This window comes from Rhinichthys klamathensis, unplaced genomic scaffold (genome assembly GCF_029890125.1).
Source record: "Rhinichthys klamathensis goyatoka isolate OS25496 unplaced genomic scaffold, OSU_Roscu_1.1 h1tg000050l_1, whole genome shotgun sequence".
Classification (NCBI taxonomy): domain Eukaryota; kingdom Metazoa; phylum Chordata; class Actinopteri; order Cypriniformes; family Leuciscidae; genus Rhinichthys; species Rhinichthys klamathensis.
In genome coordinates, this window is record NW_026606596.1 from 3,635,653 (window position 1) to 3,651,219 (window position 15,567).

A 15,567-nucleotide genomic window follows, 5' to 3' on the forward strand; every position below is an offset into this window, starting at 1 on the left:
CAATTTTTAGACATTAGTTTTGACATTCAGTAATTGTAAGAAAAAAAATTAATGATCAACAACAAAAATAAATCATTTTAATTTAAAAAAAATCTTATAAAACAACAATTGGCCCCACATTATCTAGCCCATTCTATTTTATTTGTTTGTTAATTTTATAGATTTCGTTTGTTTTGATGTTCATTTAATGAAAGCAAGGTTTTATTTTTTTTATTTGTGCATATAATATGTAATCTGACCTCCCAAGGTTGATGCATAACTGTACATTGGTAAAAGAAAAGGAGTTTTGGACCATATTTTCCACCTTACTGGTGCAAAGTGCTGTATATGTATGCTAGGAGAGAGTGTCACATATGAGTGTAACCGGAAGTTGTAAATTTGCTCTTATGCAACAACACTTGTTATCAAAGACATTTCTGTGGTATATTGTGAGCTGTCTGCTTGGTATAAAAGCATTGGCCTGTCTGTGCAGCTGAATGTTGTCGGCAGTGTATCGTGAGCCTTAGTAGTCTGTAGTGGATGGTGTTTGCAAATGACAAGCATCCAGTTCAAGTGGCTCATTGTTGTGAATCAGACAGATACGAATGAGATTTTTCACAACATGAGGATTAGTATGCTAGTTTGACACATTTTACACCCTCTTGAAACTGGCCTGTTCTAATTGAATGTTTTCTCCTCCTGTCCTTCTCTTTCTCTCCCTCTGAACCTGTCTGTCCTTCCCTGTCTTCCTTTCTTCCTTCCCTCCATCCTTCCCCTCCCCATCACGCTCTGCGATACCAGTGGCGGCAACGAAAAACAAAGTGAGAGGTGAGTTGGATCCTCCATCTTCCCTGCTGTTTGATAAATGGGGAGACACCATTCTCAATAAGCTGAGCTGAGATAGCTGCCTTATCACTGCTATGAGCCAGGCCGGCAGTACCACCATCCTGTTCCTTTCCACGCGGCCATTATTTTTGCTATTTACTACCCCTCTCTACCCTAGCCCTCCTCAAACTATTCCTTCTCTCCCTTTGCTTCACTTCCCTTGCCATCCTTTCTTCCTTGTCATCTTTTCCAACTAAGAAGAAAGTTTCTGAACTTCAATGCTACACAGAGCTTAGTCGCATGTGACTTGTAGCATGGCTAACCTTTGTGTGAAATGACTCTAAAACATAATGACAATTTCACTGTTTGTATCACTTGGTTTGTCACAGACAGACTGTCAGTCTGTGTTTTTCAGTGACTCTCTCTCTCTCTGCAGGTTACGTCGTTACACCAGTTGGTGGCGATAAGTGACTGTCTTTATGAGAGTCTCACTGAATAATTCATTCATTCATACAAGCGAGTCAATGAATCATTCATTCAACCTATTTGTTCAAAAGGAAACAAAAGGGAACCATTCAGTTCATTCATATTATGAGTGAGTCATTGAATCGCTCATTTATTCGTTTGCTACTCAGGGATGCGGTTCTTTTGTGACTTTGTTTGGCAGAGCAATAACAAAGGAAATGGCAATATTGTGTCTAAAATGGAAGTTACTCAATATTAACTTGTTATACATATTTAACTTGCATAAATCAGTAGGGGTGGGGGAAAAAATCGATTCTTAGATGCATCGCGATGCGGACGTGGACGATTCTGAATCGATTCACAAATATCAAAAAATCGATTTTCAAAAAAAAAAAAAAAAAATTATATATATATATATATATTTATATAACGTAATATTGACTTGGCCTTCCAATATTCCTCTTCAAATCAAACTCATTTTTTCTTGAATTATGTTGTACATTCAATTATTGAACATTAATTACATCTGCAATACATGTATGTTTGTTCTGGGATTCTCGCTGCTCTCCCCGCTCTTATCCATGCTGTGGATGGGCAGGGAGTTCTTGCCCAGAACAGAAACATACCGCCAATCCAAACTGTATGCTAATTGTCAATCATCTTTGACAATAGCGGTCCTGACAGAAAAGCATTCTCAAGAGCCCAGTCATATGTTGGTACACCAAGGACAGGTGGGTCACATTCACCAGTTGTTCCGTGAAACTCTGTGGGAATTTGCATTCAATTCGAAATCTCCAAAGCTGTGCTTGTAAACGTTTTCTGGCATTCATTAGATGAATAACTTGGATAACATTCTAGAAACAATTTTTTTGAATAACTTTTAAGTTATTTACACTGTAAAAGAAGTTGCTGCCTTAAATTTGAAAGTACAACCAACTTGGCTACATTTCAACTTAAGTTATATTAAACTGACTTAAAAGAAATGAGTTGAATCTTGTATAACTTAATTATAACTTAACTCAATAATTTGAAAATTGTTTACCTTATTTTGATGAGGTATAATAATGGACTAATCGATCTTTTTTTTTTTTTTACAGTGTACTAGGTAATATTTTTCGGTAATAATTTCTTTCTCCCGCTTTCAGCGGATACAATATTCCCTCCCACACTGCGGGTCCTCTTATATAAAAAATATATATATTTATTTTTGTTTTTAAGCATAATCAATTATTGTGAATTTTATATTAACTACTTTTCATAGATCTAGCTGATGCCAAAAAGTTTAAGCTTTAAAGCAGCATGTGTGTCTAGAAAAGATTTTTTCATTGAAGAAACAATCAACAATGCATGCCATTTTAAGGATTGATCTCCATCGCCTGTGCTTGTCAAAATACAAGGATTTTATCTCAGATGTTTACTGTATGAGCATTAAACTGACCCTGTGGTTTACGGCTGTATTCGTTTCGCTTTATTGTGACAGTGTCTCCTTCAGATGCGGCTGTATAATTTCACGGTTGCTGTTTGCCACGTAGTTAGACATTAAATTTAAAAGATACGTTCACTTAAGTGGTTCAGAGAGAGGCAGTGAAATATTTATAAGGGGCAGTTCACAGAGGTTGTGTATGACTTGGTAAGCCACAGAGAAGGAAGATTTCCCTGATTTCCAAACAAATACTTACACGCACAATCAATCTGATAAAAAAATACATTCAACTCCACTATAGCCAGCTGATAACCAAGTATTATATTCATTGTTGCAAAAGCAGCATTTGACAGTTAAAAAGCTGTGGGAACTATAAAAAATGTTACACCAATGTATTTGTGTAATTCTACATCACTACTTGTAAAAAGTAGCTTGTTATGAGAACTCTAGACTGTTTTGAGAACAGCTTTGCTGTGTTTAGTTACTTGCTCTCCCAACACTGCGCAAAAATGAAAATCTTGCCTGTGCAATAGATCTGAATGTGACATTTGTTAGCTCTCCCAAAGGTCTGCCTCATTTTTTTTGGAGGAAGAAAAACTATCACTGCAAATATTTGGAGTCAGGTAGATGAAATGAGGCCTATGTGTACAGAATGAGTGAGACGCTATCAGCGACTGACTCCTCTAAACCACCTGCTCTCCTCATGAATAATGCACGAGACTATGTACTATTCACACACTCACCTCAGATGGCAATTTTACCTGCATGCCATCTGCCTGCAGTGGGACCCTTCCCTGCTCCGTGCACAGCCTCGTCTTGGTACTTGTGTGTGTGTGTTTGTGCTCGGCAAGTAACAGAGTTGTTTTTGTCGACGACAATTTCATAGGCATGGCTCCTGTTCCCTTTTGTTGCAGTAAATTACAGCATTAAAAAGAGAGAGAAAAACAACTTGCTACAATTAAAAAACTGTGATTGGGGTGTTTGTTTACAATGGCAAGAGCAGCTGCACACTGGTCTAATTGTGCAAATGAAAGTGGAACCGCTGAGGCCAGTTCATTTGTTGCTTGCTAATTGATTAGATTTCCCTAAATCAGAAATTGCAGTGCGTCTTCAAAACTTTTCATCCGCTTTGTCTCTTTTCTGTTTAATTGCTTTGATTCACATGATGTGCACAGCCAGCTCATTAGACACTTTGCAATTAGTGCTATGACTGGTTAAAGGTGATGTGTGTAATTTAATAAGTTAAATACTTTTTCTGTTCCCAGCTTAATATGCAGAAACAACTATAACAAAGCTATTTGTAGGATGGTTTACTCAAAAATGTGCATATGTGTCTCTGTGGTAAACCATCCCAATATGGCAACATTTTCTCAAATGGTGTGAGTTTGGGGCAGGACTATCTGTTTGGTTGACCCATAGGGCTGGGACGGTTACCGCATTACCGCGGTCACGTGACTCCAACCGCGGGTCTAAGCTCGTCACCGTCATCACCGCAAAAAAAAAAAAAAAAAAAACATTGGCCTGCACATGTGTGCACGTTTTGTATAATTATATGGATTCATTGATTCTAATGACATGGATTATTTCTAATGATAGTGTGTCTTACATGGATTCAAGGTCCATGCAAATCCCTTTCGCGAGTTGGGGAGCACAATGTTCCATGACACATAGCATTACATTCGTATTAGAGATGCGCGGATGGGCTATTATTATTATTTCATCCGCAACGGAACCGCAGCACAAAACTCATCATCTGTCCGCCATCCATCCGCACCAACGTTTTTTGATCAATTTTCGTTTTTTGAATTTTTTGATCAGTTTTAAAGTCCATGAGCGATGCAAGGCGCTGCTGCCGCGATGCTAGAAAGCTCTTGGCTGTTCTAGAAAGGAGACTGCGCATGCAGCAAAGATATTTAAAGGCTAAAGTCCCTAGTATAGCCTATTGGCTATGTTGTATCCTCAGAATATCAGCAGTGAACTCCGTCTCCGATGGGCGCACGAGTTTCGGTTCATTTATATGAGACGAGCTCCAGTTCACGCGCAAGAGATCGCACCGTCGCTTCCACATCGTCCTGATTATATGTCTGTTATATTTGTATAATTCCAGATAATTAGTTAATGAAACAGTGATTGTAATTAAGATACAATATATACAAATTGTGGGTGTTTAAAGCGGTTTACCGCTATACCGCGGGAATATCTTGCTTTTCAACCGCGGTTAGAAAAAATCCATACCGCCCCAGCCCTATTGACCCATTGCAGACGGAGGAAGTATTCGGAAAAACTGGTGACAGTTTTTTTTGGCGCCCATGGCAAAGAAATAACATAATTCACCTTTAAAGTCAACATGGAATTAAAAAATATATATATTTACTTTCTTAGTGCGTGTTCTTGGCCTTATTGTGAGAATATCATTCTAAATGCCTTCTGAATTTGTTTTTGGCTGTATAGGATCAGAATGTCTAAAAATAAATTACACTCAAAAGTTTGGAGTCAGTATTTTATTTTTTATTTTTTAATTAATCAAGATTCATTAATTTGGTAAAAGAGACAAAGACATTTATAATGGTGCAAAAGTTTTTTTTTTTTAAAGAAGTAAAAAACAGCACAATTGGGTTTTTAACATCGACAACAATAATAGCAAGAAATGTTGAAAACAGAATCAGATGATTTCTGAAGGATCATGTGAAAATTCAGCTCTGCATCACAGAAATAAACTATTTTAAAATATATTAAAATCGTAAATGTATTTTAAATTGTAATAATATTTCACAGTAGTATTAATTTCTTGCTGTATTATTTTTGACCAAATATATGCAGCCTTGGTAAGCACATGAGACTTTCAAAAACATTAAAAATCTTACCGACTCCAAATTTTTTAACACTATAGTGTATATTTAAAGTTTGTTTCCTTGTCAAATCTCATCAAAGCATGTTCTCAGTGATGCCTATTATCTTAATGGTCTTTTATGCTGGCCCTGTCATTTTTTCCTGTCCATTGCGATTGTTGCTTGTCACATACAATTTGACCCTAGGCAGACTGTGTAAATGCCAGTGCTCCTGGTTGTTGATTGGTTCTTCATTTGGATTGCCATCATATTATACTGTAGGTCACACTACAGGACTGTGACCTACATTTTCCCCAGAAATTCTAAGATAAGATTCTAAGAAAGTCTATGATTCGACAAAGGCAATTAATGTTCCCTTGGTGGACATGATGCACTAAGCAGTATAAGACTGCCCTTCATTGAAAGAAATCCTTTACAATCCCCAAATTGTGTCTTAGACAGCCACATTTGCAAACCGTTCCAGATTTGCCTAACAGAAGGCCATACTGGTGGATAATCATGACAGGGACAGGCACAACACTACCCAAAATGACCAAATAAACAGACATGAGGGCATTTCTAAGAGCAGTAATCCGGTTTAACGCAGTCAGGGTGTATTGAAATCAGCTAGGCCGTACTATTAATTTGTAATCTGTGTCTTTCATCCTCTTCTGCTCAGTACCAGAGTGTCCCACAGCTCTAATTAACTCCTCAAACATTCTCAGCCCTAGGGAAAGACTCTGAGTGCTGAATGAAAAGAATATCAAAGATTAGCACCTCCATTTTCACCAGTGCCCCTACTGATGCCCACTGGGAGGAAGCAGTGAGACCCCACCCACAGCGATGAGAACTCAATGTATTAATCTTACCTTAACTCACTGACTGTAGCTGTAAGAAGTCTCCTGAATGTGCTTTCATGCATTTCCAAATGCCAATGAATGATGTTAGCTAACTGCGTTATTTGTACATGTACGTTTCTGAAATACATAACTTAGACACAGATAACAGATCACCCTAAAGTGTAATGTAGACACATGCATTTTCTGTAAAGCTGCTTTGAAACAATATGTATTGTGAAAAGCGCTATACAAATAAATGTGAATTGAATTGAGTTCTGGCTGTTTTGTCACCGTAAAACACTGTCAGCGCATTTTAAAATGCAGAGGTTGAATTTTGGGTACATCGGTCTGGGATTGCATTGTCAGCACCTGGCAAGGCTTGCCAAATTGGCACCTGTTTATGCACTTCATGTTTGGCAAACAGCAACCTGGGAACATGCACTTGGCATCATATACTCGAATGGATGTGCTTTTTTGGGCTTGCTCTGTCTGGTAGATCTCAGACCTGAATTAGTCTGTTTGGTTTGTCTTCAAATCCTGGCTAATGATGAGATTGAATCTGTCTAGTTAAGATGGTAGATTAAACCAAACTTTCAGGCATCTGTCTTGACAGAGCTGGTCCACATATATGCCAGGATTTTTAACGCTCTATTTGTGTCGTATCACACTGGAGGATATGTGCCAGGGAAAAACGCCCTAATTAGTTTCTCCATCAGCAACTGTCCATATTGGAATGATCCCACCTACATACAGTGGTGCGATCACACTAGTGAAATTTTGCGGGCAAAAAAGGACTATCGTATTATAGCAACACAGAAGTCAGACACAACACAAGCAGAATTTGCATAATTGTTTTGTTGTTGTTTTTTCGCTCTTATGCAAACCTCCCAGTCCTATTGAAATTATTTCAGTGCGAAATTTCCCAAAGTAACAATAAATGTGTACTTTTATTGAACAATTAGTCCTGCCCCTCAAATGTGATTGGTCAAGCAGTATTCAAAGAGTATTTACAGACAGTTGGGTTTCGGAAATAAAAATAAGGGGCTGGACTAATTGTTGTATAAAAGTAAAAATGCAGTCACATTTACTTTCGCATTTAAATCATTTCAATAGGAATTCACAGAACCGCGTGTTTCACAAAAGAGCAAAAATATTTTGAATGTGAATTTTGCTCAATAACTTAACATGTAAAGGCAAACCTGTTGTGAAATACGAGGTTGTTAATTGCTGCTTTTGTTGAAACCATCCCATCCGTTCACTTAATTTCAACATATTTTTTAAAATAATCATGTTTAACAGCAGGATTTGTGGTGAAAAGCTAAATGACCCATGATGCTGTACAGAAAGAGAGTTGTGGAGAGCAAATTAGGAGTGGGAGAGCAAGTTGCGTGATTTGGTTAAATATGTTTAAATGTGCAAAAAGTGTTGTGATGGCTGGTTTGTGCTGAAAAATGTGGGCCGCCTGTCTTCTGTTAGCGTGGTCAGGGCTAAAGGTCAAGGGCATGACTACCTCCAGGCTGGCCTCGGCGTTTCAGCGAGCAAGAGCAAACTTGCTAAAGGTCATGTTGTTACAGTTCTCCGCTGAAAGGTTACAGAGATACATGGCCTCGAAGAGCCAAGACAGATCACTCATGCAACTGATTCATGTTTTCAGCTCAAATGTTGTGAGAGCCTCAAAACATTAGCAGAGTGAGGGTGGGGAAAACAAAAAAGCAAAAAACAGCTGCTGAATGTCATTTGTGTGTCTTAAATTATGTTTTATAATATGTCTGAAGGAAGTGAGGTGTTGTCTATTATTTTAATAGGTTTCGACCTTGAAAAGTGTTCACATGTTTAAAGGGGTAGTAAAAATGGCAGGGTTTTCATTTTAGGTGAACTATTCCTTTAAGATTTCACACAATTAATATGTTGGAAATGTGTTGTATGTCAGTTCCTTTACGTCACATGAGACTTTTCTCTCTTTGTTTTCTACCTCTCAGTGGGAGAGTTATTGAGGACGTTTAGGAGAGACTGGAGCTAATTTTATATTTTGCTCGTTGAGCTTAGAGAGAGGGAGGGATGTACACACAGGAAGGAGAAACAGAGGAGATGGGAGACAGAGAGAGAGCTCAACTTTCATTAGACAGACCAGACCCCAGGAGAGACCCGTCTCCATCAGACGCCACTGACCACAGAGGAAGGCGGAAGAACTCTTCTCATCGCTCTAAGTCCACATATGAGCTTGCTGGTGTTGATCAAATCATCGCAACACACAAAGTGTCTCAATAGCAGTATCACCAAACAAAAAGAACAAGATAGATGTAAAACCTACCCTCTTTGGATAACCTTTTAGCCTACAGAGTAAAGAAGCTTGGACCAATTTATTCAATTATATAATTTAGTCTTTTTTTCTTTTCTTTTTTTTTTAAATGCACAAGTAGTCAACATCAATTGCTGTTTGTAACTCATTTTACCTCTGCAATGTGATGTATTGAGTGAAGCTTATATTTACAGTAAGATCAGGAATGTACACTACAAAGTAAATTGATTCATGAACAGTACATTTAAAATCTAATAGTTTTAAATCCTTTTACCCAAATTAAATTGTTCCAAAAAATGCCTAACAAAGAAGTTTAGAGGTAAAATAAAGGCTAAAATGATCCGATTTCATAAATCTACTTCATAATAAGTGAATTAAACTTCATTAATAGCTCATTGTTCAATGTGTGTAAATCAGTAAGATGAATAGAGGAATGAAGAAGTAAACATTTACTTTTTTAATTAGATATCTGCTTATTTTTTTCTTAGGTTTGACCTTTCAGATGCTTCCTGTATGAATTGATATGCTGCAAAGCACATTTTATGCTAGAAACACTGCTTTACTTCTTTACTCGTTATTCATTTTACTTCAAGTTTTGTGTTGCGAGTTACCTCAGGGTTGAACTTTTTAAAACATTTAACTTCAGCTGAGCATATTTTGGTGGAGTGACTCCATTTTGAAAGTGTATGTATTAAAGTATTATGTTTTCAGCTTCAGTGTTGATGACTGTGGCATTGTGGGTAGTTTTAGGTGTCTCTCAGCAGTTGTTTGTTATTCATAAGCGCTCTTAGCTGGAAATATGCTAAATAAGAGACATTTCTGAATAGCTGGAAGCTCATCTCGAAAATACTCTTTGCATTAATGGTAGACCTGTCCAAAACTTAGCATATTTCCAGTAAAGAGCGAGTAGGACGGAAACAGCATGAATTGACCCTTTGCTAAGCCACGCCCGAAAACCGCCACTGGCCAATCGTGGCTTAGCAACCGTAACTAGGCGCGGGAGGTCTGTCAAGCTTTCGAGCGAGGGAAACATGCCGACGCGTTGTGCGTATGGATTGTGCAAATCTGATACCCGGTATTCTAAAAGTTTGGACGGTGGGGTGCATTTTTTCTCTTCCCGAAACCTAAAAGCCAAAGGGGAGAAATCCCGGGCGTGGATCAAGCAGTGTGGAGACCCATTCACAACTAACGTTAAATGTCGACAGGATTAACAAAACAAAAAAAACGCCTATTGCTTGGAAAAAATGGCGGTTCTTTGTTCATAATGCATGTATTTGAGCGTAAAATAAGAAGATTAAAGGCAAGACGGAGGCTCACTGACATACTTTAAAATATATTTCAGCATTTTGTTAATCGACGGCCTACTAACGTTACCTCAGTAACTTTAGCCCAATCCGATCGCGGCTCTCCCGGTGTTAGATTGATGGATAAGCTGTTTGATTTGTAATTATTAGATTATTTTCACATTTCACTTACTCTGCTGTGCATGAACATAGCTGTTCAATTTGTGTTTCCCATGTGAATGGTCTGCTAAGGAGGCGGCTGCTGCTTGCGCTGGGACCTAACGTTATAGGCTTTAGCTTCAATTTTGATGAAATTATTCTCTAATCTAATCGGTTGCATATTATGCCGTGGATATATCCCTCGAATGCATACTGCTGTCCCTTTTGTCTTGCTCTCTCAGATATTTCACCTGTTCGCCAAAAATGACTAATTATCTCCTTGGGAATGTCTGACACCGGTGCTTTCACACTGTAATAGACGTGGCAGCCGCGAAAGCTTGACAGGCGTAGCAACAGTAACTAAGGAGGGCGGGGCTTAGCGAAGGGTCAATTGTCCATGCGGGACTTTGAAGAGCCTGTCTAAAGCCTAAAACTTAGTTTTTATTAGAATTAATAACAATTAGCACAGTTTATTATTAGAATTTATTATAATATATAGGCTTATATAATTAATATTAATTATTTATATATGTAATTTCATTTATATATTTTTTATATATAAACATGTCTAGATTTCCCATTGGCTAGTAGCAGCTACACTGAAGAGGTTGATGCCATACATTCTTATTTTATAATAATCATCACCAGGCTCCTAGTTAGCACTATTTTCCTGAATGGTGACACCTCAGAGATCATCTTTTGCATTCACACTGTTTTGGGCCCTCTTGAGATTTCCTAAGTTGACACGTTTCATTAATCTTAATTGTTTGTTATCAACCACATATGTGTAAAAATAGAACCAGATTTGCACCTACAGTTTTGGAGCAGTTTCCCATGACTGATTTCCCATGGATCTTGACCCTTTCTCCTGATTATAGAGAGAAGAGTGATGAGGGATGGGGATGAGAAAATGAGGCAGGAGAAGATGGCAGAGATCAAGAAAGCAGAGAGAGAACTAGAGACAGGGGCTGGCAGGCCATGCTTCATGCAAAATACAGATGAATAATGTATCCTGCCCACCTAGAGTAATACAGATCCATTTCTCCGACTCTTTCTTCCTCCTCCTCTTATGCTGTAGATTGTTGGAGACCTTAATCGGGTAGTAAATGACCTACTCTACTGTCTCATATGTCCCCTGAGCCAAGACGAACCATGGGCTCATGTTTTGCTGCAACTATACCATCTGGACCAAGAAAGGCCTTTTGTACTAATGGCTATTCAAATTGTTGGCTAATATTTCATTATATTATATTTGCCAGTGCCTGATTCTTTTTCTTAAAAGCAAATATGGCAGGTTTCAAAATAGTGGTTTGTTTTATATAGCCAAGGACTTATTTGGCTTTTTTCTTTTTTCTTTTTAAATATCAGCATAAGCTTTTCTGTTTGGCCGGACTTTTATTTTGACAGTGCTGAGAACACCAGCACCTGAGTGTAGATTTTTTTTTCTTTATATACATATTATTTATTTATTACTATTTACTATATATATGAATTTATTTGCATAAACTGTTATGCATGTGCTATTTACCACACTTTTAAGGCCAATTCACAGCATACCGACAGACGGCAACAGACGCTTTGTCAGATTTAGTCTGCATCTGTTGGCGTTGGTCAGCACTTGTTTGTTGGGTCGTGGAATATCTGAGAAGTGACATAATGCAATCTGGTGATTGGTCAGTGTCGGTCGGTGCAGTGTGAATTGGCCTTTAAAAATAAAGATTCTTTATTGGTATCGATGGTTCCATGGAGATCGTTCCATCCTTTCACATCCATTGAACTTTTCCCATGCACAATAGGTTGTTTATAATTGGAAAAAGGTTTTTCTGATTATTAAAATATTCTTCACACTAAGAAAAAATGTGTTCTCTTAAGAACTGCTCACAGAAAAGTTCTTTGAGGGAACCAAATATGGTTTCTCTATTGCATTTCTACAAACAAACAAAAAACTTTACTGACACCTTTATTTTTAAGAGTATAATATATAAAATATAAGAGTATAATTTGGTTTTATATCACCCACCTTGCTCTCTTGATGGCATCAGCCATGAAAAATCTATTTTGGTCAACCACATCGAATATCGCGATTCTGTTTTACAAAGCTCTCAAAATCCCTTTTGAGTTCTTTTGAATTCAAGGGAGTCTGTTCTTTTACAGAGTCCAGATTTTGCACTGAAACAGAACCGAATACACAACTGAACTCTGTTTAGCTCCTGTGTGAACGTGCCAAACCATTTTGCCAAATATTTGTCAAAATCCGTAGCTCATGATTTCACTTTTTATTATACATTAACCTCAAATTTGATGCAAATAAATCATCAGCATTACAGTGTTAAGCTACAGCGTGATAGTAATAATCATGACTGTGGAATATACAAGTGTTTCTGTCTCACTAAAACAAGCGAGGAAATTAAATAAATCCCAAATCAACAGCTCAGTGTGTGTGTGTGTGCGCGTGTAATGTGACCGCCAGAGGCACAGAAAAGAAATAAGCACCACAGCTGGCCGATGTGCTATTCTGTCAGGGAGCCTGTGGAGAGGCCCTTAGCAGATCTCTCTCCCTCTGTCTGTCTCTCTCACTCACTCTTTCTTGTCCTCCTGGTCCTCTTATGAAAGATATTCCATATCTGGACAGGCCCTCAAATCAGGCTAATTGTGACACGCTGCAATTAGCAGCGAACAGAAAAGAATGCTAAGTTTGCAGTTGAATCGAGATACCCGTCGATCTCTATTTCTCTCATCAACCTCCAATCTGTGCTGCGCCGTGTCCTAATCATGCGCTAAATCACATCTATTACATTTTAATCCATGACTTCTCTGGGTGTTTTGTTGCTATTTTCATCATTTCCCTTTTAGATAGAACTTAAAAATGACTTCACTCTCGAAACTTTACTGGTAAGGACATGCATTTTTCTTCCATCACGCCAGCGTCCTTCTCCTTTACATCACATTCTGACATTTTTCATCTCTCCTGAAGTCTCGTTGTCTGGCAGCGGTGGTGCTGGAGATGTTGACCTCTGGTCTGTGAGAGTCATCACTTCTTCACTTTAAATAAATACAGATTATTCATCTATCATGTCCTCTCCAGGGTTGTCTATATATGTGTGTGTGTACAGTTTTTCATTAGCTCCCCTATGAGTCCCCTCCCTGCACAAGGTGATCTGTTATTGCCTGTCTAACCCTGTGGTGCCGTGATGGATGTCGGTTTGTGAATTATTTCTCACTGAGCTAAACCTTTATTCAGTCTTCTGCTTCTGCTCAGATCGTCGTGAGCAAGGGCTCACGAGTGACTTTTATCTGTTGTCTTAGGTATTTAGGTGTTATTACACTTCTTCAAGTGAGATTCTTAGAGTGCGTTCACATTTTGGTGAAATTTTGAAAAAAGGTCCATTGTCTGTTTTCAGTAGTGATGTATCAAGCACAGCTCACACAGAAGTCACTTTCAAACCAAGCAGCTTGGTCAACAAAGAGAATCAGTGTGACCAAATTGAACCCCGTTGCGAAATATCCGAGAACATTTTTTTTTGTATTCTTAGTGAAATGGCTGAATTTTGCCTGTGAAAATCTGCGCCTTCAGTCTATTTCCTACATCATTTTATATTTTCTGCTCTGTTACAACAACAGCTAAACAAAATGTCAGAAATATCCCATCACCACCACCACTGAAAAATATGTATATGAAATAATTCATATATATATATTATAATTATTATTTTTTATTTTATTTTTTCAACAATCCCTTTTGGAGCAAAGAATATCTGGGGAAAAAAAAACGTTATATAAGAAATGGATTTAAGCAGGTATTTAAAAAACAATGGCCTTCCACGACATGGAACATGGAACATAGTCCTCATTTCCTATAACACCTCCAGAAAGAATTCCTATCACACAAAAGTTGCTTAATGTCTTCCGATTGCCTTTAAATATAAACCTAAATGTTCCTTCACGGATCTTGTGTTTCTGAAGGCAAGAGTTCAGCAGTTGCTTGCTCTCATCTTCTGTTCCAGACTGGTTTAGATTATGTTAAATTAGTGTTAAATGATGCAAGTAACTTTCTTCGCCTTCTGTACTTTTCACCAGTGTTTAGATGTAAATAGCTCTCTTCCACTCTGCCTTTCTGGAGAAGCTCTTCCACAAACCAAACCACATGATCTGGGCTTCAGGAAAACACATCTTAGCCAGAGGTTGCACTGCAAATAATCATTATCTGTCACTTTGACTGACTGGGTTGTATTTTTACCGCCATTCTCTATTTTTAACCGTCGGGAAAACATTGTAATGCTTGGTAGTTTTTTATGTGGCATTAATATTACAAGAACTTCTGTGACAAGAGCCGTTTTCTCTTCCCAAGCGCTGCGGTTTTGCGTGTTTTGGCTTTTTCTATTCTTAGCTTCATGTTGAGTGCTTCTGCTAAAGGTTGAATGCTCCATATGTTGCTGTGGTTGTGACTGTCTCTCACCTAGTTTCATCTTTCTCTTCCAGGAGCCCAAGGCCAGTTCCCTCTCGTCCAGAACATGACTGTGACAGAAGGAGGGATAGCCAACTTGACCTGCCGTGTGGAACACAATGACAACACCTCCCTCCAGTGGTCAAACCCTGCACAACAGACACTCTTCTTTGGGGACAAGAAAGGTGAGTGAGTGATTGCCACTAAACTCACAGGGATTCGTATCTTTGTCTTGGGTGTTATCAGGTGGACGAGGGACCTCAGCTGAATGAGATTTTTAATGGAGGAACTTTAAGGGATTGCGCTCTTTTATTACTGCTGCTAAGATTGCGATGAGAGATTGCTGGCAGTGCTAAAATCTTGTTATAAACTGTGTGAATTCTGTTTGCAAACCTAGTCAGCTCTGTTTTAAGTATTTTAAGGCACCATAGGTGCACAAAGTGTGCTCTAAACTTCCTTTTGAAACCACCTTTATATCAGGAATGCCCCTATGATGCCTTAAAATGATATGCTAAGTCGTAAGATACCTAGTTTCGGCCTAATTATTTTAAATCTATTAAATCCAAGATGGCGGACAAGTTCAGAGAAAAACTCCAAGATGGCAAAAAAAATAAGCCCAAAATGGAGAGCAAGCTCAGTGAAAACAAATCAACATGATGGATAAGCTCAGTAAAAAAAACTAAATGAAAAAAATAAATGAATAACTTCAAGATGTCAGACAATTTTAGTGAAAAGCTAACTCCAAGAAGGTGCAAGAACTGAGGGAGGGGGTATGGTGGACAAGCTCAGTGTAAACAAAATCCAACATGGTAGATAAGTTCAGAAACAAAAAATGAATAAATAAATAAATCCAAGATGACGGAAAGACTCAGTGGAAACTTAAATACAACATGGTAAATATGCAAGTTCAGTAACAAAAATAAGTAAAACCAAGATGGCAACCAAGCTTATTAAAGTATTCTCTCTCTTCTTTTGAAATCAGTTTTGAATTGAATCCCATTCATATGAGGAGCTCTATTTGTA

General features: G+C 38.1%; 1 protein-coding gene across 4 annotated transcripts in view; it reads left to right on the top strand.

The window, feature by feature from the left end:
• cadm2a (cell adhesion molecule 2a) overlaps positions 1–15,567 on the top strand; it is a 493,856-nt gene that overhangs the window by 374,254 nt on the left and 104,035 nt on the right. For 2 of the 4 annotated variants that reach the window (XM_056247784.1, XM_056247787.1), the window contains exons 3-4: positions 781–807; positions 14,580–14,729. In XM_056247784.1, coding sequence (XP_056103759.1) covers positions 781–807; positions 14,580–14,729 — 177 coding nt within the window. The remainder of the gene's footprint in view (positions 1–780; positions 808–14,579; positions 14,730–15,567) is intronic. The other 2 variants (XM_056247785.1, XM_056247786.1) reach the window with 1 other exon arrangement.